Source organism: Pygocentrus nattereri, chromosome 15 (genome assembly GCF_015220715.1).
Source record: "Pygocentrus nattereri isolate fPygNat1 chromosome 15, fPygNat1.pri, whole genome shotgun sequence".
NCBI lineage: Eukaryota > Metazoa > Chordata > Actinopteri > Characiformes > Serrasalmidae > Pygocentrus > Pygocentrus nattereri.
Window position 1 is genome coordinate 8,029,444 of NC_051225.1, and position 26,298 is coordinate 8,055,741.

Genomic DNA, 26,298 nt, shown 5'->3' on the forward strand with positions numbered 1-26,298 from the left:
TAGAAACACTGAATAGGGGGGTTCGGGCTACACCTCTCATTTTCTAACGAGAATAAACCGTTTTCGTGCTTCTTCAGTGCTGTACTTACCCGTGTCCCCTGGCTCCAGCCCATAGCTGTCACCGACACCCGGCTCCGGCTCGTCTGAAGCCGCCGCTCCGGATAACGGGCTATCATCACCGGCCTCGCTCAGGCCAGCCGCCGCTTCAGCTGCAGCTTCCATCCAGCAGCGCTCCAACTCCGAATGAAAGCCTGAACAGCTGACTATCCTGCTCGAACGGGGCTCTCCTTCACCTAGTCTGCCTAGCTTTATACTTCAGGAGCAGAACCATATGGTGAACTGAGGGAGGCAGGGTCCGTCGTCGTGGACCGCTCATCTGAAATGCCATGAACAGAGAGGCTCAGCTGTGCCTGAGTCTGGCTCTCCTGGAGGTGAGCGCACACGGGCTGAGCATCACGAGCCCTCACTTTGGCTAACACTGCTCTCTATGGGCAAACATGCATGAGTGCAAACTTACTCACTCATACATCACTGGACACTGAACTGAACCATGTGTCTGCCATGCATTCTCACCTGGAGCTGTGCTCAAATCCTGCTCTGAGAAAGCTGAATCGGTCCGATTAGGCGGGTTAGACACAATTTCAGAAACTCAACTCAGGACTGAAATAGTTTAGGCCCTTTTCCAATTTGTGTTTCTCTGCCTCTTTTGAACACAGCAACTGTCTTTTACATTGTGTGAAAATGTTAGATGGATTCAAATGAATTCACTTTACATATTACATGCTTGCAGCATTAAAAGTTAAGCTGTTTCACCATGTTATGGTGAAACTTTGGGGATACTTGGGGGGGGGGGGTATAATATTTCATGTAATGTGCCATATTTTATTAGCACTACTTCACCAAATAACCACTACCAGGCAGACAGATAGATACCCTAGTTGTATTAGAAAACCTCACAAAACAGCCATCAAGTACAAGATATTCATCTTTCAGGCGATATTTCTGAGATTAGATATCAGATAAACGAGTTACATAAAGAGAATGACAAAGGAGAATAAGTGAAAACATAGGACTTTTATGAAAAAGGTATGAAAGGTTAAAGAGGAAATGAGACCCCTAACAAAAGAGAGGAGCGGCTTCAGATCTGAAAAAAATCCACCGGTGTTTCCACTGTGAGAAGACAACTCGACACTGTGGGTCTGAAAGGATGTGTACCTGTCAAGAAGTCCTTACTGACAGAAAAGGAAACTAAAAAAGGAAACTGATGGTGTTCTCAGAACAATGGACTGGCCATCCCAGAGTCCAGATATCACTAAATGTGTTTGGGATTGGGATCATTAAAAGCAGAAGGCTGAACTTTGGAGGTATGAAAACATACCCCTGTAGATTTCTTCAGAAAAAATGAAAGCGAGTCTCCTGAAAAGAATGGAAGCTATAATAAAAGTAAAGAGTGGACAGATTAAATACTGAAAAAATGATATTGTGTATATATATATATATATATATATATATATATATATATATATAGTACTGTGCAAATGTCAGAGATCCCCTTAAATCCTGGCTTTCATTTTTTCTGAAGAAATCTACAGGGGTATGTTTTCATACCTCCAAAGTTCAGCCTATTACTGTGAAAAAGTTTAGAATCACTGTTTAATGATTGGAATCACTGATACATGTATAAAATGATTCTATTATGATGCTACTTTAGTTGTTTAACTGACTGTAAAAATACTATGGACAGAGCTGTAGGTGATTCTATAATAACTGAAAAAGGTCTAATAAAAGTCACATCCAGATGACCTCATATTGAAATGTGGTGATCAAATTTCTATATATATAATAAAAGAGGACTGTAAATAGATAAATACAGTATACTTTCTTTCATTTAACAGTTCCTTGATATTCCCATATATATATATATACATACTTTCAAAAATTCTTTTGTCCAGTATATCATTCTACATTGTCTACATTATTATTGTACGAAGCCCCACTGATGACATCTTGTATAAATAAACATAATGTGTGGCCATGGCTTACTAAGGCATGGGAACGAGATAATTAAGCCTCGGGCACGACTTAGTAAAGCATGGGAACGAGATCCTAATGCGTGGCCATGACTTAGTAAGCCATGATCTCGTTCCCACACCTTACTAAGTTATGGCCATGACTTAATCATCTCATTCCCATGCCTTACTAACACGTGGCCACGCATTAATTTTATTTACACAGGATGTCATCAGCGGGGCTCCGTATTATTGTATAAAATAACAGCAATTATTAATATAACTAGTGACACCAGGCTTTTGTACACCAGTGTAAATAGTGACTAACACATGTACCATGCAACTACATTCAAAGAACAGCATGTACTGTGTTCATTTTCTTTAATGTCCACAAACATACAAACACAAGAAATTTAGATGAAAATGTTGTGAGTTTATTAAGGAAATAGTTTGGTGAAGAATAATTAAAGTAACATCTATATCATCATGTGAAAGGATTAGGGCTGTGAAGGAATAGGGTCCCTCTCCAGTTGACCGATTGTGCCCTGGTGATCCTCCCAGGAGGTTTTGCACGCCACATGCATCAGGTCTGTCCTTTCCGTAGGACGAGTTTCCAGACAAACCTTCATAAGTCCATGGGTTTCACCCCACTGACACCCAGCAGTCCACAGGAGAGGTTAGGGAATAGACATGAGCTATATGAATTCACATGATGTTATCATAGAGCTTACAAATAGTCGAGCAGATCCTTCTCTACCACCTGAAAAAGACAGACAGACAGTGGCTTAACTACCAGCAGTGCAGGTTGGGAACTGGGTTCTGTGGATTCTAGGCCACTTACATCGCTGCTTCTGCAAGCCACTTTTACACCCATGGCTCATAGGCAGCACTATGATAATAGACTTCAACCATTAACCTACATTAGAGCACCAACCTGTTAGAGACATGGCAAACAAAGCACTAGACAGACATAGCATGTACAATAAATTCCCACATCTCCTATTAAAACCTAAAATCACATCACTAGTATGACTTACAGTCCAGATAACTAGGATCCTTGCACTGTGCTAATTATCTAAAGCATGCCCACAGGCTTTTAGAATACAAACCAATTTAACTGAAGAAGTAATACTTACGCTTGGATCACTCATTGGAGAGTATCTCTTCACAACCTGGCCCTCGCGGTCAATGAGAAACTGAACAAATGTCACATACAAACATTTTCACCATCTCTTCTCAGCCAAAACAGCAGAAAAGTGACAATTCACAAACAAGACACAAAATAGAAGTGCAATAGATGACAAATGCATTGATGCATTGTGATGCATCAAGTATGATGCAGGCAGTTCAACTGGAAAGTTATAACACATTATAATCTTTTTTTTCAATATTTAATAAAGAATATAGGTATTTTTTCTACTTTTAAGGGCCAATATCCAACTTTTTTGTGTGGTTTTATCAACCAAAAACAGTCATTATTCATTTTTACATGACCATTTTCCAACGTCTCTCTATCCACAAGGATTAAACAGACTGATCTATGTACACCACCTCTGTTCTGATGGGCTGTCCTGTGTTGTGCCCCATTCAAAAAGTAGTTTGGGCTGAAATATTACTTATAACATCAGTGTAAATGGATGAGGCTAAACTACTGTAGGCTGAATGGTGAGAAGTAAGTGCATTGTTTTTTGTGACATCACAAAAACAGTGAATTTGAAACGGGCTATTTTTGCCCTCTTTGTTTTCTTATAAGCACTAGGGGTGCAGTAAAAATCGATTCTTGCGGATGTGGACGATTCTGAATCGATTCACAAATGTCAAAAATCGATTTTCTGAATATTTAATTTAGAACGTAATGGAAGTTATAAGTGTACACGGATGGAAGGCAAAGGGCAGAACTTGGAAGCGCGACAGTCTGTGGCGGCATATAACAAGAACACAGCTGGATGAGCGAGAAATCCGACGGGCTCTGCTTTAAAGCCAGTTTAGGTCAGGAGTCACAGCCCAAATGTTCAGTAAGCTTTAGCTCAGCTCAGCTAGGTTAACGTTATAGCCACTTTCCTCCCGTCTCCGCCAGAAACCTTTTCCTCAGAAGTAGAGCAGCTTATTGTAAAATGTCTCTCATAGTTCGGCTGTTTTACGAGGCTGAAGTCGCTTCTTGTTTGAGTTTTTCCGTTCCACTGTAAATTCTGACTCAGGCGCCGAATATGAATGCAGCACCATTTAAGATGGAACGGGTATATTCGGAAGAGAAGCGACTTCATCTTCGCAACTTTTTAGTGTTTGACAGTCTCTCGTTGCAGATTTAACGTTCCAGGGCTTATAAATGCGAATAAGTCCATTCATCTCCAAATGTTCGTCTGAGCTAAATCTCTTTTCGTAGCTACCAGCCAGGAGAGACTTGTTAAGTGACCTGCAGTCTGGTTGAGAAATGGGGCTTTCGCGTTGTGTTGCTCATGACCCGTCTCTCAGATACTGACACAGTGACCCCTGACTCTCTACAACACGACCAAACCCGGAGTTATAAAATCACTAAAGAAAGCGGGCAGGACGGCTGTAATGTGCTGCGTGGACATCCATTACCACGGGATCTTAATTCACCGTAACAGCGCATTTTATCGCAGATGAGCGGCAGCAGTGCCTCATGTGCTCCAAACAAGAGCAGTGAATGAGTCTTCCAGTTCACTCACCACATCACTTCCATTTGGTTTATTAATAAAAGATATTGGAAGTAAATTCATTATGGATCAATACAAATACTTTGCTTTAAAAGTACCCAGTTGTCACACAGCGAGAAAAAAGAGATCCTGTATAGAAAAAGAAAAAAACTTTTTTGCATGTAGTGTATTCAGGGTTTTTCTCATTCATTTTAATTAATGATTCAGAATCGCACCAAAATAATTCAACTGAATCTGAAATTTGTACTATTGAATGGTTTGCTAAGAATTTATAATCACATTTTTGTGAGGCCTGAAATTTAGATTCCTGCAAGTTATTACTTACTATTACTCGTCACTTAATTAATCTTAAGACTTATTAGTAAGTACATACTATGAATTATTCAGTAACAAACATGCAGATGAAGCAGACCTTTGCGGTTTAAAGTGTTAAATGCATGGAATATGCACATACCTTAGTGAAATTCCACTTGATTCCACTAGAAACCAGAGAAAGACAAAACCCATCAAACATGCAGTGGTGGTTTCAGTCACTGTGACATCTCAGAGTGGAAGACAACAGAGCAAGTCTAGCCTGGTGGTCTGTATAGTCTACCATGCTAATGAGTCGTATTACAATTTTAATCTAACACAGATTACACTAACATCCAACGCAGATGTTTTAGATTTACATTTCTTTCAAGTCCTGTGGTAAACACCATCAGTGAGACTCACTCTGGTGTCCAGTCATGTAGAAGTTAAGAGTACTGAAACTAAGACATCGGCATGTGGCTATAAAATAAATAGATCTAGATGTAGTTGTACACATGAATAGCATTGACTTACTTTCCAAAGAGTCCTTTGCCGTTTGGCTGCTCCTTCAGCCACTTCCACAGAGGATGAGCGTTCGGCCCATTCACATTGATCTTGCTGAACATGTCAAAATGTACATTGTACGATTTGGCAAATTCTTTGATTTGTGCATTGGTGCCAGGTTCCTGTTAAAAAAGGAGAAAAGTCTCACCACCACTGAACAAAACAGATCCGTCATATTTTACTGCAGCTTATCATAAGGTGCACTGCTACAATAGCTATATTATCACGAGAGTCTGAATTTATTTCTTAAGCCGTAGTAAATAATAGTCTTATGGACAGAGATTTTATCTGAGATTTTAGTTAGTAGAATTCAGAACTGTCTTTTGTATTATTCTGTATCTTCAAAATAAGCCTCCTTTTAATGTTTTAACAGAGGTCCCACTTCTGAAATCTGAAAGTGGCTTTAAAGGAGAATTCCACCATTAAAAACAAAAACTTTCAGCATAATTAAATTGTTAAGATGTAAACAAACTCATTCAGAGTGGTTCAATGTGAAACATGCATTCATCTGTCTATTGTTTTTACAGGACATTATTAGCCATTTATACACTAAATGGTTATGAATATGGTGCCTGATGCCAGAAGCACAGTTTACTGATAGTTCTGAGAAAGTTTTCACCTGAATCATATTTTTAAAAGGCATTCATGAAGGTTGTTGTAAAGCAAAAGTGTTCCCAACACATAAAACATGTAGGCTCACTGGCGGTTTTGTATAGTAAATAAAATGGCTATATTTGTGTGACCCCTGGTTCCTATCACCACCACTGTAAAGAAATCTGAATTGGTATGTTTCTCTACAATGCGACATTTAAATAAATGATTGGATTATGCAGAGAAATTGAAAAATCAGTGGCATTTCCATTTAAATGGGAAAAGTTTTTTTTCCAGAATAATCTCCGAAGACCGTTTCTTCTGAGGCTTGGGGATCATGTCCGTACCTGATTGGCAAATTGGTTGGATGGAAAGGCCAGGATGCGTAAACCTCTCTCAGCATACTTGGCGTGCATCTCTGCAAACTGAGAGTAGTTTACGGGGGTTCTGCCTCACTTGGAAGCAACATTAGTGATGATGACTGTCTTGCCCCTGAAAACAGAACAAATTCCAAACAGTGTTTAAAATGCTAATAAAACCAAAAAGTGATTAGCAAATCCCGTTTGACCTAAAACAGTACTATAATACAATATTTGATGTTTTACCTTATGAACTTTTGTAATGCCTTCAATGCATTAAATTTTGCCATTTTTCTATTATACAAGACCTCAGCTGTGCAATTGTACAGGGCCTTTGTTGTCATATTTTAAGCTTAATAAGACACGTTATCAATGGGAGACAGGTCTGGACTGCAGGCAGGAACGTCCAGCACTCACACTCTGATTGGTGATGTTATGTTCAAATAAACATGGTCATCCCTGAAAAAGACACCATTTAGAAGGGAGCACCAAAATGTGTTCAGGGTAAATGGTGCTTTCACAGACAAGTTGCCCACTTATACTCCCACATCACATGACAGGCATTGACATCAGAACTTTACCTTGATAACATAATTCATAAATAATCTGAAAAGTTGATGGACCACAATACACATGTCCACTGTGCATCAATACATTTCAGATGAGCTTGAACCCATTTCTGGACACTGCTGATATATGACTTCTGCTGTGCATAGTAAAGTGTTAACCTGCTCTTGTAGAGGCACTGACGGATGGTGTTTATTGACATGGAGTTTTTCAGAGCTTCCTAGTTGTGAAACATGCTGATTTTTAATGCAGTGCTGTCTGAGTGATCGAAGCCATGGGCACTAATTTGTGGTTTTTGAGCTTGTCCTTTATGCACAGAGATTTCTCTGGACACCCTGAATCTTTTGCTGCTATTATGCACCATGAAGAGTGAAAAAAGGAAAGTCCTCGAACTCCCTAGCTGTGGAACATTATTTTTAAACTGTTGTATTTTTTGCTGATGCATTTTTGGCAAAGTGGTGAGCCTCACCCCATTGTTCATAAAGGGCTAGGCCTTTAGTGGATGCTCCTTTTATGCCTGAGCATAATTGCATCAACTATTTAGGATGTTTTCTCCAACATTCCACAATGTTCCTAGTCCTAAATTACCCCTGTCCCAAATTTTTGGAACATGTTGCAGGCATCAATTTCAGAAAGAGCATATATTTACAAAAATTTGTTTTTGTACTGCTTTTGTTCAGATATAGGTTAAATTAGATATAAAATCTTTGCTTACTGTTTTCACTTGCATTTTGCCTACTGTCCCGACTTTTTTGAATTTGTATTTGTGCCTCCAGTACAGGGTTCAATGATATTGAGCAACATGCACACGTGACTATGTGACTATGTGACTATGTGTGCTGAAATAAAAAAATAGGATAAATGCAACTGGCACTGATGTACTGCTGCTGTGTTTGAGCTGTGCTGGTGCGGGTTTGTTTTTGACCTCTCTTTCTCTATTGCTTTCACAACTGCAGGTCAACGATCAGCTCCCAGATGCCACAGACCTTTTTTCTTAAAAGCAGAACAGACTTCACCATAGCAGTCTCTGTGTGTGTGTGTGTGTGCGTGTGCATATATGAATGAAGCAGTATATATATATTAGTACTGACTGTACATTGCATTATTATCTAATAGAAGTTATATAATTTAAATATGCAATTCTTTTTTTAAATATGCAAAATCTATCTATCTATCTATCTATCTATCTATCTATCTATCTATCTATCTATCTATATGTTTATGTGTGTGTGTTCGATAAATAAATACAGACATAGATAAAATAATAAAAATAGTTGTTTATAATAGAGTTTCCCAAAAGGATATTATTGTTAAGATCATCGTAACTGACAGAAAAAGTACATTATGTTAATTTGCTTATTGAGAATAATCTATAATCTTTGTGCTAAGATGCTTTTGGGCACATTCGCCCAGGACAGTGAAAACACATTCTAAATTTAGGATGGAAGTCACCGTAAAAAAAATATTTTCAAGTAATTTTGGAGCATTTCTATTGGTGTTTATTCTATCATGGAGCTGCAATGCAATATAAAGGCCAGCTCGTGGTTTCAAATAATGCATTTTAAGATTAGATATTATAATATTATATAATACAGATACATTGTATGTTATAGATACAATATTTTGATATGATGTGTTTTATTATTATTCTTTTGTAGACTAAAGAGTAGGTCCTATGTTCTTTTACCTGTATTTTTCCAGGGACACTTCATTGCCATCAATATCCGTGGCGGTGAACTCATATATAGACTTGGCCATCTGCCAATCCTCCACCTGTGCAGACTGAGAGATAAAGAAACAGAGAAAAAATAAGCATGAAGGAATATGTGTGGACGCAATCAGCCTTTTCCCCTCTCTCATGCATACAACTAGACAGAAAACAATGCCAATAAACACTATACGATAACTTCCTATCTCTGGATAATGTCACGAGAGCCCGTCTGAAAGCTCAAACATAGGCTTCAAACAAACAGAGTTGACCATCAGCACACTTACCACAGCCTGCAACACCATGGAGAAAAGCACAGCGGAGCCTAGGAAGTGCATGGCTGCTTTTCAGCAGCTACTCAAACAGCAGACAGCACATGACACGAAATCCAACTCTAAAACTGCTGAACCCTCACAGTCTCTCACACAGGATCAGGGCTTGTCATTTATAGAGGTCAGAACAATCATTAACTTGGCAAGGAGCCTGTTGTTCTCTAATCGGTTGGCTTTATGCTGACAGAGAGGACCTGAGGTTTCCGTATTTGATAATACAGTGTCTGTTATCTACGTGTGGAGGCAGAATGCACTGTGAACACAGGGCACTGATGTCAGCCTTACACAACCTGAGCAGGAAGGAGCTGATAACAGCAGTGATATCAGAGCTGCTGTAATAGTAACTGATGAATAAGTGCTGTGTACCATTAACAGCTGCATTTACACTGATCGCACCCAGATTACTGTCCAGGAGACAGAGTCTACCTAGCTTAAACTACCACAAACAGATTTTAAAAGCAATAAAGTCTTTTATTTAGGAAAGACAAACACAACAAACCTCTGACAGAAAAACAATATTCACATATTATTTTGTAGCTGTTGCTAAGACTGAGCTAGATTGATTACACATGGATCATTGGTTTTATTTATGTTAAAAAAATATCTACTAAACTCATTGGATAGGATAATGAAAGTAGGAAATGAAGGAAAAAGAAGTCAACTGGACTGTGAGTGGAAAATGAGCAATGAAGTGTCATTTTGTCTAATTCTCTGCTTGACCACTAATGGGCAGCCCAGAAAGTGCAGAGCAAAAAGACAGTTCGACTTTAATTTCAAACAGTCAAGCAGGCATGAACTGAATAAGCACAATTTCAGTCGCATAACTAACATATCACAGTTGTCGGATAAAAACCTTGTATCTCCAAGATGACAACTTTACAGGAGAAGGGAGAAACACACCTTACTTTCAATGCATGTCAATGGAACCAGACATTCTTCAAAGTCATTTTGGGCCATTTCTGTTGGGCCATTCTTCATACAATTTATGCACAATGTGAAGGACAAAGGGCATTTTCAAATTATGCCATAAACTGAAAAATGACAAAAATGGAGATACAAGGTTTTCTTCTGACAGCAGCGATATTTTCAAGATCATTTCATCATTTAGATTCCAAATCACTTTGCATGCATTCATCAACACATTTTGCTTTCTTTGCATTTGTTAAACACTTTTGTGTACTTTATTAACTGGGCACACCGGCTCGAATGAAAAATGTAGCCGTCGCTACATGAGTTAGCATGTAAACATTCCACAGCAGTCTCTCGAGTGAAATTTCCCAGTTTAAAGGCTAAACCCCATTTCTGCTTATGTATCTTGAAGGAGATTGGACATTTTGTAAAGCTACAGCTGCTGTGGGGTGGATATTTGGGGGTGGGCTGTTTCAATTTTTCCCCTGCTAGCTTGCAAATGCAGAAAGCTAGTTAGCTAAGGTTTTTTCGAGGAAGCTGACCGTCTTATTACAGCCTCGAAAGGGTGGTAACTGTATCTAAATCATGACTACAGTGGATAGAAAGGATTACTCAAACGAAAAGGGCTAGTTAGCAAAGTCGCTAGCCGCCTAGATATCCTCCCTCAGTCTGGCTTCCTTTCTCCGCCTGAAAGGTTGGACAGACTCGTCTCTGGTGTCCATTTTGTGCTGAAAAGATTGGAATAGCTGTTTTCTCTATGAGTTTGTTTGGCAGCTGAGGTAAGAGTCACATTAATGTTAGCTGGATTGTATTTATTAGCTATTTGGGGGCAGTTGTGGGCTGGAGGTTAGGGAACTGGCCCTGTAACCGGAAGGTCGCCGGTTTAATACCCAGCACCGACAGTCCATGACTGAGGGGTCCTTGAGCAAGACACCTAACCCCCAATTGCTCCCCGGGTGCTGTGGATAGGGCTGCCCACTGCTCTGGGCAAGTGTGCTCACTGCCCCCTAGTGTGTGTGTATTCACTAGTGTGTATGTGGTGTTTCACTTCTCGGATGGGTTAAATGCGGAGGTGGAATTTCCCCGGTTGCGGGATTAAAAAAGTATCACTTAATGCCGTCAAGATTTGTTGTATAAGATGTTTGTGTAATGCATTCTGGGTACTGTAGTGAAAGAACACTGAGGCACAAAAGCATGAAAACAATATATAAAACAATATAAAATTGTAAATTCTCTCAAACAAGTAATAAATAATAAATAATAAATAATGCCGTGCTACAGAATACGTTACTGCACAACACGGCAAATAGTTTAACTAGTTAAGTTTTAGTCTGGGAACTCATTAAACTGTCAATAGCTAGCATAGAAGCTAGGTTAGGTAACTAGGTAACTGCATGAAGAGCTCAACCGAAAGACTATTTCTTTCAGTTTAGCCTTACAAACCAACTTAACCTGTTAAAAGGTGCCTTGCATAAACTTATTTTTGCAGTTTTATGCAACCGTTCATCAAATCTTTATGTTAAACAGGCATGCTAAAATCTCAATGCCAGCAAATAAGTCCTTAAATCACAGCAGAACCGTTTTACACGCTACTTCACCTGACAAAGCTTTATGCAAGGGCTACAATTGAAACCATAGCTCTACCAAGTAGTCTACAAACAGCATAAAACTCCAATACATTACCATCGCTGACATTATCCCACTGCCTGCCAGGGCGCTGAAGAACAAAACGCGGTTAATAAACTGCATTTTTGCTGTTTTCATCTCCAGAACCGTAAATGTGCACTGCAGAGGCGAGTTACATCACAGCCTGGATGTGTGGGATCAGGCAGTGAAGTAAAAAACAAAAAAACAAAAGCTCTTTCTTCTCAGACAGCGTTGAGTAACAGATTTGGCAAGAATTCAAAATCTTTCCAGCCCCACTATTCAGCAAAACACTACAGCTTTAGAGAAACAGCCCAAGCCTATGTGTAAAAACAAGAGCACAAAGCAGTGAGCTGAGCAGAAACAAAGTTCACATCAATGGATGCGCCACTATATATACTATTTACTGTATACGCTGCAGTGGGATGAGATGGACGTCTGCAGACTGTGCTGACATTCTGTGCAGCATTCCTCACTGGGAGATGTTTCATGTGTAATGTACACCAACCAGTCCAAAACACCAGCTACACTCTCAGTCCATTTACCATACAGGTGCTTCGTAGTTCTACAGACTGTAGTCCATTTGTTGCTGTGCATACTTTAACTGTTAGCCTTTACTCCGTTCTTCAATAGTCAGGACCCCTACAGGACCACAGAGCAGGTACTATTTGGGTGGTGGATCATTCTCAGCACTGCAGTAGCACTGACATGGTGCTGGTCTGAGTGGATCAGACACAGAAGTGCTGCTAGAGTTTTTAAACACCTCAGTGGACACTGCTGGACTGAGAATAGTCCACCAATTAAACATTTCCAGCCAACAGTGTCCTGTAGGCAGCGTCCCGTGACCACTGATGAAGGACTAGAGGATGACCAACACAAACTGTGCAGCAGCAGATGAGCTACTGTCTCTGACTTTACATCTACAAGGTGGACCAAGAAGTTAGGGGTGTCTAATAGAGTGGACAGTGAGTGGGCACAGTGTTTAAAAACTCCAGCGCAACGCGCACCAACACACCCCCACCACATCAGTGTCACTGCAGTGGTGAGAATGCTCCACCACCCAAATAATATCTGCTCTGTGGTGGTCCTGTGGGAGTCCTGACCGTTGAAGAACAGGGTAAAAGGGGGCTTACAAAGTACACTGAGAAACAGATGGACGACAGTCTGTAATTGTAGATCTCCAAAGTGAACCTATAGGGTAAGTCGATACAAAGATGGATGATCAGCATATATTGCTGTGTAATTTTGGTTTGGGTCACTTTATTTGATATTAGCTAGATTGTGATGCAAACAGACTTCAGGAAGGTCACTGGTTCGACCCCCAGAGCTGACAGCACATGACTGAGGTGTCCTTGAGCAAGACACCTAACCCCCAACTGCTCCCCAGGCGCTGCAGATTGGGCTGCCCACTGCTCCGGGCAAGTGTGCTCACTGCCCCCTAGTATGTGGTGTTTTACTTCACGGATGGGTTAAATGTGGAGGTGAAATTTCCCCGTTGTGGGACTCATAAGGGTCCTTTAATCTTAATCATGGACTTTTAGCCATCAGTTAATTGGTGTAAAAAAACTTTTTATGGATGATTTGAATTGTTTTCTTGTTTATTTTTTGGCAAATTAAAATACAAGCTTCAAATCAGCCACCCTGTGTGCTAGCTGTGTTTACTGTAGCTGACACTGGTTGTACTGCTGAATCAACACTCACAGCAAACATCTACAGCTGCACAGAATGATGTGTAGAGATGATTGTGTGTACAGGTACCTGTTCTTTATGAGTCTGCCCAAAACTTTAGAATCAGCTACATACCTGATAAATAAGCTAGCATTCCTCAGGCTCTGCCATCTAAACATGTTAGAGCACCAAGTTAGAACTTTTTGGTGTTTATAGTCCACATGATGTGTCTCAGTGAAGGCATTTACATCTTTCTTTTAATGTAGTTATGTTATAACTGAAGTTTGGGGGAGGAGCATGGCTGAAACCCCTCCTTCTTTCAGTCCAATGGCCTATAAATTCACATCCTCACCTTCTGTTCCCGTGACGAAGTGTTCACAATTTGTGTTAGCAAGCAACTGAACAGTACCTAATAAAGTGGCCAGTGAGCGTATGTCTTGTTTTCAGCTCAAAAATGGCTGCACATTTCTCTAATATGTAAATAAAGTAATTCAGAGTGGTTTAATATTTTAAATGATTCACTGTATAGAAATGTAATAACTCTTTAATAACTCTCTGATTACAGTGGTGCTGATAGGAACCAATGTCTACAGCACAAACATAGGCATCTTATTTACTATCTAAAACTATCCCTGAACCCTCATGAGTTTTTTAGGACTGTTGATGATAGTGAGATAGCCTGAAAAATGTTTTGTTTGCATGATTTTTTCCCCTCATAACATGCATTTAAAATATTTTTCAGGTAAAAGGCTTGTGGATAAAACAGTGTCTCAGGCATCAGGCGACATATTATTAACCATTCAGTTTAAGACCTTTCTGTGAGGGAGCTTTGAGATGCAGACGTCTGGTTCCTGTCACCACCACCGTGAACAAATGTGGCTTCGTACGTTTCTCCAGAATAGAGTGTTTCACACTAAACCACTCTGAATGACTTTGTTCACACGTTAACTGTAATTATGAAGAAAATAATTACATGGAATTTCCCTTTAACACCCACACAACTTTAATGCCTTCCTGTGAAAAAAACCCTAATCCCATATACTTTGATTGCACACAGAGGAACCCAAGGTTAGAATTAAGTCCATCAAGATGTACTGAATACATACTTTGCTGTTGTTTAATGGCTTTTAAACACTACAACCATGTTTCTGTGTCACCTTTTCAAATTTCAGTCTCTAGTCGACATGACACCCAAATACATACTTGAACCGTTTCTTCAACAAGAACTTCTAATTAATATCACTGAACTTGAGGTGAGTGCTTTCTCTTGCTTTCTAGTTTCTGACTGCTGTGCTTTTCATTTGCGCAGAAAGTGTAATCTGTTCTTTATTCCTTTTCAGCTTGTACCTGAGCACATAGTGATGACTAAAGAGGAAGTTTCAGAGCTGCTGGTATGATAGTATCTTTTGAAACTTGCACCTCTCAATTCCTGTTTCACATTAAGGTCACAATAAGTGTCATTTCATGTGTTTGTAAGAAAATGGGCAGAACACATTGGTGCCTATTGTTTCTGTGAAGTTCCTGTTTCCACACAGTTAGTCACATGTTTGCGCGTGTGTTGGTGTGAATTCACAGTTAATAAAAACAGTTTCTCTGTTCCTCTCGGTTCCTTAACAACCTCCTCCAGCAAACTAAAGGAAAGCCAGCTGCCCAGAATCCAAGCTGGGGATCCTGTGGCTCGCTATTTTGGCCTGAAAAGAGGCCAGGTAAGGAGACCTGATCGGTCAGTAGTACCAGCAAGCAGTGTGTTATGCTGCATGCATCTAGCAGGGAGTGTAAACAGAAACCACCACTGAGGTTATCTGTTATAAAAAAAAAAAAACACAGTGTACTCTTTTGCTCTTTTTCAGATTGTCAAGATTATTCGACCGAGCGAAACCGCTGGAAGATATATCACATACAGACTGGCTCAATGACTGTTTTTATCTAAATGAATGTGCCAGTGAGCATAAACTGAGTTAGTGTTCAGGATTTACAGATGGATTTCACTTTTCATTTTTCAAACATTTTGCATAATTAAATGGTTAAGATGTAAACAAAGTCATTCAGAGCAGGTCAGTGTGAAATTCTCTGTTCTAGAGAAACGTACAGTCAGAATTGTTCACAGTGGTGGCGATAGGAACCAGACATCTGAGAAAGTTATTACATGAAGTACATGGTCTGCCGTCTGACATGGTGTGTGAAAGTTTTGAGACACGAATTTGGCTTGGATTTTGGATTGATTTATTTTTTTAAATACGTTCATATCAGTCAGGTACGTGCAGGTGAACTAGTCTTTACCGTAATCAACGTTACAAATAACATGTGGGTTCACAGGTCATTTTAGATAGTAAGTTAAATGGCTGTGAGTCTGTAAATCTCTCTAGGCTGTATGGGTTCACATCAAACCACTCTGAAGGCCTTTGTTTACATCATTGAATTATGGAGAAATTTTGAGGAAATTTAAGGACGTTTGTAGTTTGGTGAAAAACCAGATTTGCAAAGTATTCCTTCCCCTCCAAACATAGTCGGTCGGCCAAGACATATTTGGTGTCTGAAGTTTCCTTCTTTTGTTTTGCATTGAAGCTACAAGGCTAACGTAGTGGCCTAATGGAAGCTTATAGCCTTTGAATCAGCACTTTGCAAAGCTGCCTGCCTGAATCATTGCACACTTGCCTCAAAACGTCAATTTGTTAATTGATCTCAAATAGACATGCATATGTGGTTTCTCTATTAAGTTCTCTATTAAATATGTTTAATATATAAATAAATCACGTGAAAAAATATATATACATTTTCTAAAACAATCCCTGACCCTATAAACATGTCACCATTCCATTAAATGCAAACAAAGTTCACGTTTCAAAACATACTGTTCACTCTCACCCCATGTAATCCATATGTGTGAACTAAGCTGCAAAAACAGCCAGTTTTCATGTCACAATAAACAAAGGCATTTACACACATCACCATTCGGCCTGCAGCAGTTTAGCTCCGACCATTCAGGCTGAGGAGTGTTTCAGCCTGCACTGCTTTTTAGGATGAGCTAAAGTACAAAGCAGCAAATCAGAACAGGGGTCCTATGTCAGTCTTAAAGGCATGGTAACAAAAACAGCCTGTTTAATTCTACAGAGTAAAGATTGGAACATGATCATGTAAAATGAATTTGGAATATTTTGATCATATGAATCTATACAAATGTCATAAGTGGGCCATGAGAGGGAAAAAAAGTAGGATACAGCCCATTTATGGTATAGTAGTAGACTTTAATGCAATGTCCTATCAATGCGCAGGAGTGTTAGTGTGCTATTACCATGGATGTAGTATCCTTTATGTTTCCAATCTTTAAAGACATTGTAATTCCAGTGAAGATCCAGTGTTAATCGAGGGAAATGTGCACAGGGCCAAAACATACCAGCTATGGAACATTTTGTTTACCGGTGAAAAAAAAGGAATGCTATTTTTTTTTTTGCCCATATGCAAAACTGCTTAGATCCTGTGTTCTTGATATGGGCATCATGACATTGACCACAGAATAATGCATGCTTTGCTGATTGACTACATTTGAAGGGGAAACTGTGTAAAGTTGATTCTTAACTGAACTACAGTGTGACAGTTTCAGTCCTAGCACTCCAAACCCAACTGAGTAGGAAGAACAATGTGCAGTGCAATATGAACTCCTTAACCTGTGACAGTTAAATCCTTGGTTCTGGATTTTGCCTGCACTGCACATGTAGGTCAGGATTAAGTGCACTTGATTCAACCCTTTAACCTAGTTAGTAAGCCAAAGATCACCAAGAGGGTCAGTTTTTTGGACAGAGATTCAGCCTATTTTTAGATTAAATTTTATTTCAGTGGAGACTCCATGCAGAATGCTGCGCAGTCCAGGACTAGGGTTAATCCCTGTCTGACAAACTGACACTGCTGTCAGTGGTAGACAGTAACTAAGTAAATGTAATTCATTACTGTACTTAAGTAGTTTTTTCGTGTATCTGTACTTTACTTAAGTATTTCCTTTTTGGGCGACTTTTTACTTTCACACCACTACATTTCAGAGTCAAATATCTCACTTTTTACTCCACTACATTTTGTGAAATCTGTCGTTCCTTTTGGTTTCTGTGTGTATAAAAACATGTCAAAACGAAAGAAGTGCAAAGCAAGAGCACCAATCAGGGCACAGCGGTCACTTTGTTCTGAGCTTGATTTGACCTGTTGGTCATACCGACCGAGTGCAGCACACGGTTCAACGTCAGCGCAGCAGCGTAAAAATTTGGGAGCACATATGTCAACCTACATGATGAACTAACCTAACTTTGTGTAAATAGAGCGCAATATAGAAATATGTCCACACATGCAGTCGTGACTGGCCTGTTTCTTGTTTTCTGAATTCATACAAACACTTTCATTTTATAGTAAATTAGTTTCAGTTAGTTTATGTTTATGAACAGAGGCCTACAGATCAATACAGTAAAGGAAAACTTATTTGTGATCCTGAGTTTAAAGCCAGTTTTTATTCAACTTGGAACTAATTTACAAAGTAATCTTAAACTGAAACTTTGCTTGTGTGTAAAAGTGATTTCAGAGCCACTCGGTTCTCCCTGATGGAAACTGTTTACCTTCAGTGTTTTGTGCTTCTGATCATTTTAATAGACGTCAGCATCACTAATTAATGACGTTCTATTAAAAGAATACCAAGTTTACCAAGAGAGACGCTGGAGGACTTTCACCTGAAATGAGTTCATGAAGCGAGTCTTGTTATTAAAATGATAACAGACATTTGCATCAGAGCCAGAATTACTCTTTTAGTACTTTTACTTTTGATACTTAAGTACATTTGAAGGTAAATACTTTTGTACTTTTACTCAAGTGGAGGTCTAGATTGAGGACTTCTACTTTTACTGGAGGAATATTTTACCTTGGGTGTCTCTGCTTTAACTCAAGTACATGATTTGTGTACTTCGTCCACCACTGACTGTTGTATACAGTTCAGGGGAATTTTGGGCCAGTGCTGACAAACACTGGTCTGGGTTAGTCAGTAATAGCATGTTAGTATGCTCCTCCTAGCTTACTGGCTACAGCTATTATTTTTATTGGGATAGAAATGGGATAAAGGGACAATGTATTTATAACCGTATTTATAACCATTTGCATGCAAAAAAAGGGGGCAATAGGATTGAATTTGGCTTTGCATAACTTCGTAAACAATGCAGCTCGGGCTGGGCAATATGACAAAGTTGTGTCGTTATCGTTATAAATTATGTTAGTGTGCTTTTCTGAGTTTATCATGGATGTTGTCAGTACTGAAAGAACACTAACTACATGTTTCATTACAAAGTCAGCACAATTAGGCCTGTTTAATTGGATTCCATGCAGCAGTTTTGAAACTTTGAATAATCATGTAAACGAAATATTGTGATACACTGTATCGTAAAATGTCTTTAAGTATTGTGATATATTTTTGCCATGTCAAACAACCCTAAATGCAAAATTCCTTGAGTAATTTCATTGACTTTTCTGCCTGTCCAGAGCCTTTCTGAGGGCTGTAGTCTCCGGCTGATCATTTCCTAACCTGACGTCACATGAATCATGTTCATTTTAGAACATTCATTTTCCCTTTTTCCCACAGCAAATATTTATTACGCCTGTGCATTGATAACAGTGTTAATAAAGTCTTATTTCTTGAAGGAGCTAAGCTGTCACGTCCTGTAAGTCAGAGAACAGAAGCCACTAACCTTTTTTTTCCTCCAGAAAGCCATCAGGTTGCCTGTGTCAGTAGCTGCTGCGGAAAGTTAGACCATCCACACAGTGCGCTCATTTTAAGTGAAACCAGCCTTGCACTTCACTACATACAGTTTGGTAAGTGCATGTTCCCTTTGTGGCTCAATTTGCATGGGTTACAACTCCTCCCTGCTCACCATCCAGACACTCCACTGTTAAAGCAGGAGTTTAACAGAGGTACGAGTTCTTTAAGTGTGTGTACATCAATTGCAAATGTCAGAAGCCCATGTAACAGGGTTTCTTACATCAGTCAGTTTTTGCATGTAGTGCTCTGTCAAGGGAAATTCCCTGTCATGCACAAAGCCAGTGGGGAAGCCTCAGAGCGTTTCGAGATGACCTCAAGATTTCTGACTAACAAACTAACAAAATGCATCTGTGATTTTTAGAGCATTTTTATTTAATAGAATCATGATGCGTTTTTGTATGTACACTGCAGATAATGCAATAATGGTCATATTTCATTGTTAACTGATTAAAAACAAAAGGGTTCCACTATCGACACGCCCAGCAGAATATTGTCCAATCAGGATTTATTCTCTCAGTGCTTTCTCTGTGGTACAGCCAAGCCAGCTGTGCCATCATTTAGGACTTCCTTTTGGGAGAAAAAACATCACTAGACCTTCTGGAAGTACTAGATACTTGACTGGCTGTCAGTATGAGTGGGAGTCTGACCAGGATTCAGTCAGTTGTTTGGAATGAGACTTTTTTGTATTAAAATTGCAATTTAAAAGATTATTATACAACACTTTATCTACAATGTTGACTTAACACGTTTTAAATGAGGAAATCTGACTTGAACTCAGAGCTTGTGAACCATCTGTAGACGAGACCAATCAGAAACAAAACATCCATGTGCTGTGTATGTGACATCACAACCAAAAGTATCTGTTAGTCTGGTGTAGCAGCGTTCAAGCTTCATACCAGAAAAAGTGGTTATTTGTCTTTTGGCCACAAAACAGCCTGAAAATGAATTTATAGGCAGTAATTGCATTTAAATGGCAGCAGCTGCACCAGGACACTTCACTGAAGAGTCACTAGAGTAAAACTGAAACAGAAGGTCAAATATATGTTACTGATTTTATTCCAGTACTTGTGTTTAATCTAGACCAATAATGTTCATATGCTCCAGCGTTAGGTTAGCGCTAATGTTCTCTTATATACTAATAGCAGAAGTGAGCATTATCAGTTATTATTTGACCAGGTTTTGACATTTATGGCCCACATTATAGGCCTAAAGTCCATGAATTGATGTTTTTTGTGTGAAAATCAGTTAACACATCCTTTACAGGGACCAGAGCTAAATATGTCATTTCTCTGCACTATTTTTTTTGCTAAATTTAACATCAAATATAAAATCTTAAATGTGCCAAAACTTTCAAACCGGCCACATTTTCTGTTCTATTTCTTCTATTTCTCCCCCAACATGTTAAATTCAGGAAAAGAAGAAGAACCGTGCACTACAGCGTACAGAAGTGTGTTCTCTGTAGAGGATGTGTGCATTTAGTTTCACTTAGATAATCACCTAAACGTGACCAGAGCCACCTACATATACCTACGCTGGGTTTTACAGAAGCGTTGTTTATTTTTATTAAAAGCATAGTATAATAACATTTATTTGCCAGAACAAAACATTGTGAGCATGAAAAGACTTACAAACTGCCAGCCTGAAAAGCATGTGTTCTGCTGAAGCGTCAAACATTAATACAACTGAAGTGAAAACTGGATGAAATTAGGAAAGAATAAGATTGCATAACAAATGGCAGTAAAATCATTTAAATATCTCTTCTATTACAAAAATATTTTGATATGTGGTCAAGAGGAACATGGTCACATTCACAGACCTTAAAACCATTTTTCCTGAAGCAACATGCAAATCATGTGGCATTTCACCACTCCAGGACCCAGAGCTGCACAATACAGCATTTGTTAACCATTATTGTGATACAGGCCTTCGCAAGTATCAAATGATCTTATACAGGGGAAGGCTGCAATATGCAAATGCTTTATTATGTGCTGTGAGCCTTGGATGCTCCGAATGAATTTGTGTTTGGATGAATTTAGACGTTCACCTGATCCAGCAAATGTAAAGGTTTTTGATCAATATTAATGCACAACTAAACTTCACATCCATGTGACATCAGTTATACTTTAGTATATTTTTTCAAAGGATCAAATTCCACTGGTTTTTCAACATTTCTACATAATGAACCGGTTATGATGTAAACAGATTCGATGTGAAATGCTCTGTTCTAGTGGTGGTGATGGGAACCAGACGTCCAAAGTAATAAATGCCCCTAAAAACCTTCTCACATAAATGTATTACATAAAGTGGTTATGTATACACAGCCTGATGCCTGAGATATTGTGTTAGAACAGTCCTGAGATAAGATTTTCCTCTAAAACTCATTTTTTAAGTCCATTCAGGGCAAAGGAAGGTGCAGGGTCGAACAGGTTTACTGGTGATTATGGATAGTAAATAAAATGGCTATATTCGTGATGTCTACAACCCCTGGTTCCTTTCACCACCACTGTAAAAAAGGCACTTTATTTACATCTCAGGGACTGAATTATGCAGAAATTTGAAAATTGGTAGAAATCCCCCTCAGTGTGTTGTTAGCTATATTGTAATCACAATATGTGCTTCGGGAGTTTTAGACACTGTCCACTTATTGCCCGCTCTATTAGGCTGACCTTTTTTGGTGTATCTTTTAAAGTCAGAGACAGTAGCTCATTTGTTATTGTGCAGGTTGTGTTAGACATCCTTTAGTCCTTCATCAGTGGACAGTTTCTGACCACTGGACACTGTTGGCTGTTTATTTTCGGTTGGTGGACTATTCTTAACCCAGCAGTGCACCACACACACACCCATTAACATGGTACCACCAAGACCTCTGGTCCTGTGGAGGTCCTGACCCTTGATGAACAGTGTAAAAAAAGGCTAACAAAATATGCAGAGAAACAGATGGAGCTGTGTGTGTAGAAACAAGGATGGCGTACCTACCTAAAGTGGCCAGTGAGTGCAATCACAATATTACATTTGGTCTGTACTGTGCACTCTTCTAGTATCTGAGATGATCTTAACATTGCAGTGTTCTTAGAAATGTCCCTGCAGTTGGACGTTGTCCCCTGACTAACACTGGGGGAAGTGCCCTGTTGTTATTGAACTGGTTGATCTCCCAGCGAGCTCATTGCTGTCTCCTCCTCTGGACTGTGGAGGTCTGGAGGCTCACTATCAGGCAGAGCAGGAGGCTCACTGTCCGAGCCAGAGGGGCTCTGAAGGTCAGTGGCTGCAGAAGGATGGCCAGGGTCCTCGCTGCTGCACTGGTCCATGGGGCTGAGAATCGGTGCTTCTACCTGTCCTTCCTCTTCCAGCTCTGAGTCAGAGTCCAGGCTGTGCTCCAGCGAGCCAAGCGTGCCTGTGGAGCCGTCTGTTGAAGTAACACATGATCAAACATACAGTACATTGTTATTAATCAAAGCATTATTCAGCAAATACCATAAATGATCAATTAACTACTATGAAACTGATGTGCAAGTTATGCAGTTAAGAGAGAGAATGAGGTTGAAGTGTGTGCCCACATACGGACCCTTAGGGTTTGATTAAGTACAACAATATCCTACAATGCCTCACCTCTGCCTTCACTTAGCTTGGCTGCCTCGGTTCCTCCATGTTCCTCAGTGTGATCTGCTTCATCTCCATCATTTGTCCCAGAGTCCTCCCCATCCACACTGCTCTCCTGCAAAAGCAAATTCAGTGTAACCAAAGTGTAAAGTTAGTATGTTCCAGTCCTGCTTCAAACATAGATGCATAAATCAATGGCAAACAACACAACAGAAGACCAATGTTCCAAAGACCAAAAATCAATAGGAGTTAATATTCTGGTACACAACAGTACTAGGGGTGCACAATATATCAGAATCATATCGGCACTGGTAGAAAATGGTGTAAAAAATTCTGTTTAAATTTGATTGATATTGCAAACTCTGGAAGAGCAGAATGTTTGCCAATGTTTTGGTTTACAACACAAATATCTGAATTTGATTCATTTTAGTGCATTTGCATCCCAGAAATACATGTTATATTCCTCCATGCTATACCAAGTAGATCTAGTCCCTGTTTCTGTATGTATGGCGTCAACAGATGTACAATATTGGATATGTGCATTCCCATTTTGGTCCATCCCTCCACACTCTTTGTACAATTTTCCATCTTTTAGAAGTAATTATGGTGAAATTATGGTCTCATGCAAAATATTGGACCAGTGCGCTTATACCCGTGCCTTCCAGACCGCTACCCAAATACTGCACACACTGAAAAAAAAAACATGTAACTATCTTAACATATTCAAAACTTAAAAGAGCATTCCAGCATTAAACTAGCATTACATATGTTATTGTCATGTTACGTCATATTTCGTAATACAGCATTACATTTATCCACCTGTTTTCATCACTATTTGTATTTTCTCACTACAATACCCAGCATGCATTACAAGAAATACACTGTACCACCTTTCTGAATCCCCCTTACATGGCAACGAACAAACACTGAATTGGATTAATAAAATCCTCATCAGTCCATCTGAGCACTGAGCATCTCCAAGGCACACACACACACACACACACTCACACACACACACACACACACACACACACACACACACACACACACACACACACACACACACACACACACACACACACACACACACCTGCTGCAGAGATGGGGAGGTGACTGCACTGGTGCTGCCTGTGTGGTGTGACTCGGATGGAAAGATAGTGCGGTAAAACACAATGAGGGTCTCCACAATTCGGGCTTGATAGGGGTAATCCACCAAAGATGAGAGGGACACCGTGGCCCCTGAAGGCCGGGGCCGCATCATCGAGGGTCCAAACACAATACCCAAATTACTGGGGCTCATCTTATTATCCTCTTCCAGTTCTGCAATTCTAGAGGGTGAAAAAAAATGTGTACAATGAGGTTTAAAAAAAGGATTTATTTTAACAAACATGCCATTTATTTTTAAATCCTACAAGATTCAGGCTAAAAAGAGTTTTACACATAAAACTGTAATGCTAAAAATGTGAACTCTGCTTTTCCCAGAAAACTAGGATAAAAAGTGCTAGAATTGTTTGCACAATAGTTTTAGATGTAGCAAAATATATAAACTGCCAATTCTTGCTTCACATGATCAATTTTTCTTTGACTTAATGTACACTGTGAAAAAAAGGGTTCAAAGTTTATGAATCACATAATTACCAGAATTAAAACAATGCATCATTTCTATAGTGCTGAAATTTCCATAGTATTAAAACAGCAAGCCAAAAATGACGAACTGCAGTCGCTAGTTTACTACATTTGTTTATTTTAAAGGATGATCACAGAGTGTTCTGTAGTGTGTTAGTAGTACAGAGGATGTCTTGGTACCTGCGTAGGTGGCGTGCTATGTAGCGTAGCGTGGTGATGTTAGCTTTGGGGAGATCTGCAAGGAGCTCCTTTAGTCGGTGCACCAGGACCATGAGCTCAGGGTCTGTCTTTTGGCCCAGATCCACCAGGTCCGGCCCCTTCCCAGCCTCAGCCCCCTCAGGCCCCACAAGGGCCAAGCTCTCCTTAGCCAGGCCCATCAGACTATTGTATAGGCGGAAAGGCATGATGGGCTCTGGAAGCTGGATGGAGGAATTGAAATGTGACTGTGTAAATACAAGAGCATCTTCAGTCCATTATCAAAGTCAGTTTGCTGAAATATCTTACATCTACCTCTTAGCCCAAATAGAGTTGATTAGTAAAGATGTTTTGAGTCTAGTTTTGCGCTGGAGCTTCAAGGCTAATGTACCTAAGAAGTAATGGGAGATTATACCCATAAACTGCAAGGCTAATTACACTGAAAGACACACTGTTGTCTATACCAAATTAGCTGTCTGGCTGTCTATTGTTTTTATCTGTATGATGTATTTTTGGTCCATTGTTATACAACAGCATGTCACACAGTGTCAGAAACCACAAAGTCAAGTCATTCACTGCAGTGGTTAGCTTCATTAGCCATGTAACTCTCATGCTAAATCAAAGTAGCAAACTTCAGACACTAGACATGTTTTGGCCGATCGGCATTTGAGATAAGGCGAAGATAACAAGGTACCACAGATATATCAGTTGCACATGGCATCATGGTTCAAACTTGCATTTTCTCAGTGAGATGGTGGTTGTGTTCCTGGCACACCTAAACATAAAAGTTTTGTTCTTATATTGCTCTGTTACATCTTGCTTCAAGGGAAACTGGAGCTTGTTGCATTGCTGTTGCTTTTGTTAGTTGGCTGCTCATTGATTTATCCACGGGCTAACCTTACCAGCATTACTACTATTTTCAGCATCAGATCTGTGTTTGATAGTAAATGATGCTTTATCACTATAGTGATAAAGACATTCACAGCATTGCAGTAGTTTGAAATAATTTTGGTTTCATCATCAGAGCTGCCAACAGAACTTCTTGTCTTTTAAAAGCTGTGTTTGAGAGGGCTGTTGTTATAGAGTCGTAGCAATGGCATGTGAGCATCTGGGCTTCAGGCTGGAGCTGTGAATGCTTTAAAAGTCATACAAGGAAAATGTGTTAATGATATAAATAATTGCATTAATAACTTTACCACTGTGTTAACTTTGATAGCCCTCTGATAGATCTTTTTAATAAAGATTTAATTAATAGAAACCAAAACTGAATTATGGATTGCTCCACAAACTTAAAATAATATCCTATAGGAGTACAGTATAAAATGGGAGTAAAGAAATCTAAGCATAATTTTTTTAATTACATTAGAATTTTTAGCCCCTTAACAATGGTATCGGTCACACCGAGCCCCAGAAAATGATGTATATGTGAATGTTTAGCTGAACTATTATTTTAGGACACTGGCATTCTCAATCTTGAATTCCAGTTCAGTGTATAACCACATTATCGGCAAACTTCTTGGCTCTGAGGCTTTATGTTTTGATCTGGGCTGCTGAAGGATGAAAGCGCAGACACACCTGTCTCAGGTAGAGTTTAAGCACGTTGCTGATGTCGTGTGGAGAAGACTGGGACAGCTCCACCAGCTCCTTGCCATTCTCGAAGGCCTGGCACAGCTTCTCCACCCGTGTTTTTACCCCGTTCACCCGGTAAATGCCCTGAGTTCAGGAAGACGGAGGGATAGATGCATGTTCAGGGAATTTGCATTTCTGTAGATAAGCTC

At 39.6% G+C, this 26,298-nt stretch overlaps 4 protein-coding genes across 9 annotated transcripts in view; 1 reads left to right on the forward strand and 3 right to left on the reverse strand.

Moving 5' to 3' along the window:
* Nucleotides 1-484, reverse strand: part of pip5k1ca (phosphatidylinositol-4-phosphate 5-kinase, type I, gamma a) — a 63,037-nt gene extending 62,553 nt beyond the window's left edge. For 2 of the 3 annotated variants that reach the window (XM_017701346.2, XM_017701344.2), the window contains exon 1: nt 90-483. In XM_017701346.2, coding sequence (XP_017556835.2) covers nt 90-222 — 133 coding nt within the window. In that variant the 5' untranslated portion in view covers nt 223-483. Of the gene's footprint in view, nt 1-89 lie in introns of all 3 variants that reach the window. The other variant, XM_017701345.2, reaches the window with a different exon arrangement.
* A 1,937-nt stretch (nt 485-2,421) lies between these two features.
* gpx4a (glutathione peroxidase 4a) lies at nt 2,422-19,070 on the reverse strand. 3 transcript variants are annotated; one of them, XM_017701349.2, is made up of 7 exons: nt 19,032-19,070; nt 8,747-8,841; nt 6,481-6,625; nt 5,513-5,664; nt 5,142-5,166; nt 3,146-3,205; nt 2,422-2,769 (listed from the first exon to the last, which is right to left on the reverse strand). In XM_017701349.2, the coding sequence occupies exons 1-7, from the start codon at nt 19,053-19,055 to the stop codon at nt 2,737-2,739; spliced, it is 534 nt and encodes a 177-aa protein (XP_017556838.1). In that variant the 5' UTR covers nt 19,056-19,070; the 3' UTR covers nt 2,422-2,736. The 3 variants fall into 3 exon arrangements, with proteins under 3 accessions (XP_017556838.1, XP_017556836.1, XP_017556837.1); XM_017701347.2 differs by lacking the exon at nt 19,032-19,070 and adding an exon at nt 11,692-11,850; XM_017701348.2 differs by lacking the exon at nt 19,032-19,070 and adding an exon at nt 9,055-9,215.
* Nucleotides 14,463-15,236, forward strand: polr2eb (RNA polymerase II, I and III subunit E, b). Its single transcript, XM_037545280.1, is given in 4 exon segments — nt 14,463-14,573; nt 14,661-14,719; nt 14,948-15,026; nt 15,171-15,236. Coding segments are annotated over 4 exon segments (315 nt in total).
* Nucleotides 19,071-20,639: 1,569 nt separating the features above from the next.
* Nucleotides 20,640-26,298, reverse strand: part of arhgap45b (Rho GTPase activating protein 45b) — a 38,531-nt gene continuing 32,872 nt past the window's right edge. For both annotated transcript variants that reach the window (XM_017701351.2, XM_017701350.1), the window contains exons 19-23: nt 26,096-26,233; nt 24,506-24,744; nt 23,790-24,027; nt 22,709-22,814; nt 20,640-22,505 (exon numbers count right to left, since the gene is read on the reverse strand). In XM_017701351.2, coding sequence (XP_017556840.1) covers nt 22,234-22,505; nt 22,709-22,814; nt 23,790-24,027; nt 24,506-24,744; nt 26,096-26,233 — 993 coding nt within the window. In that variant the 3' untranslated portion in view covers nt 20,640-22,233. The remainder of the gene's footprint in view (nt 22,506-22,708; nt 22,815-23,789; nt 24,028-24,505; nt 24,745-26,095; nt 26,234-26,298) is intronic.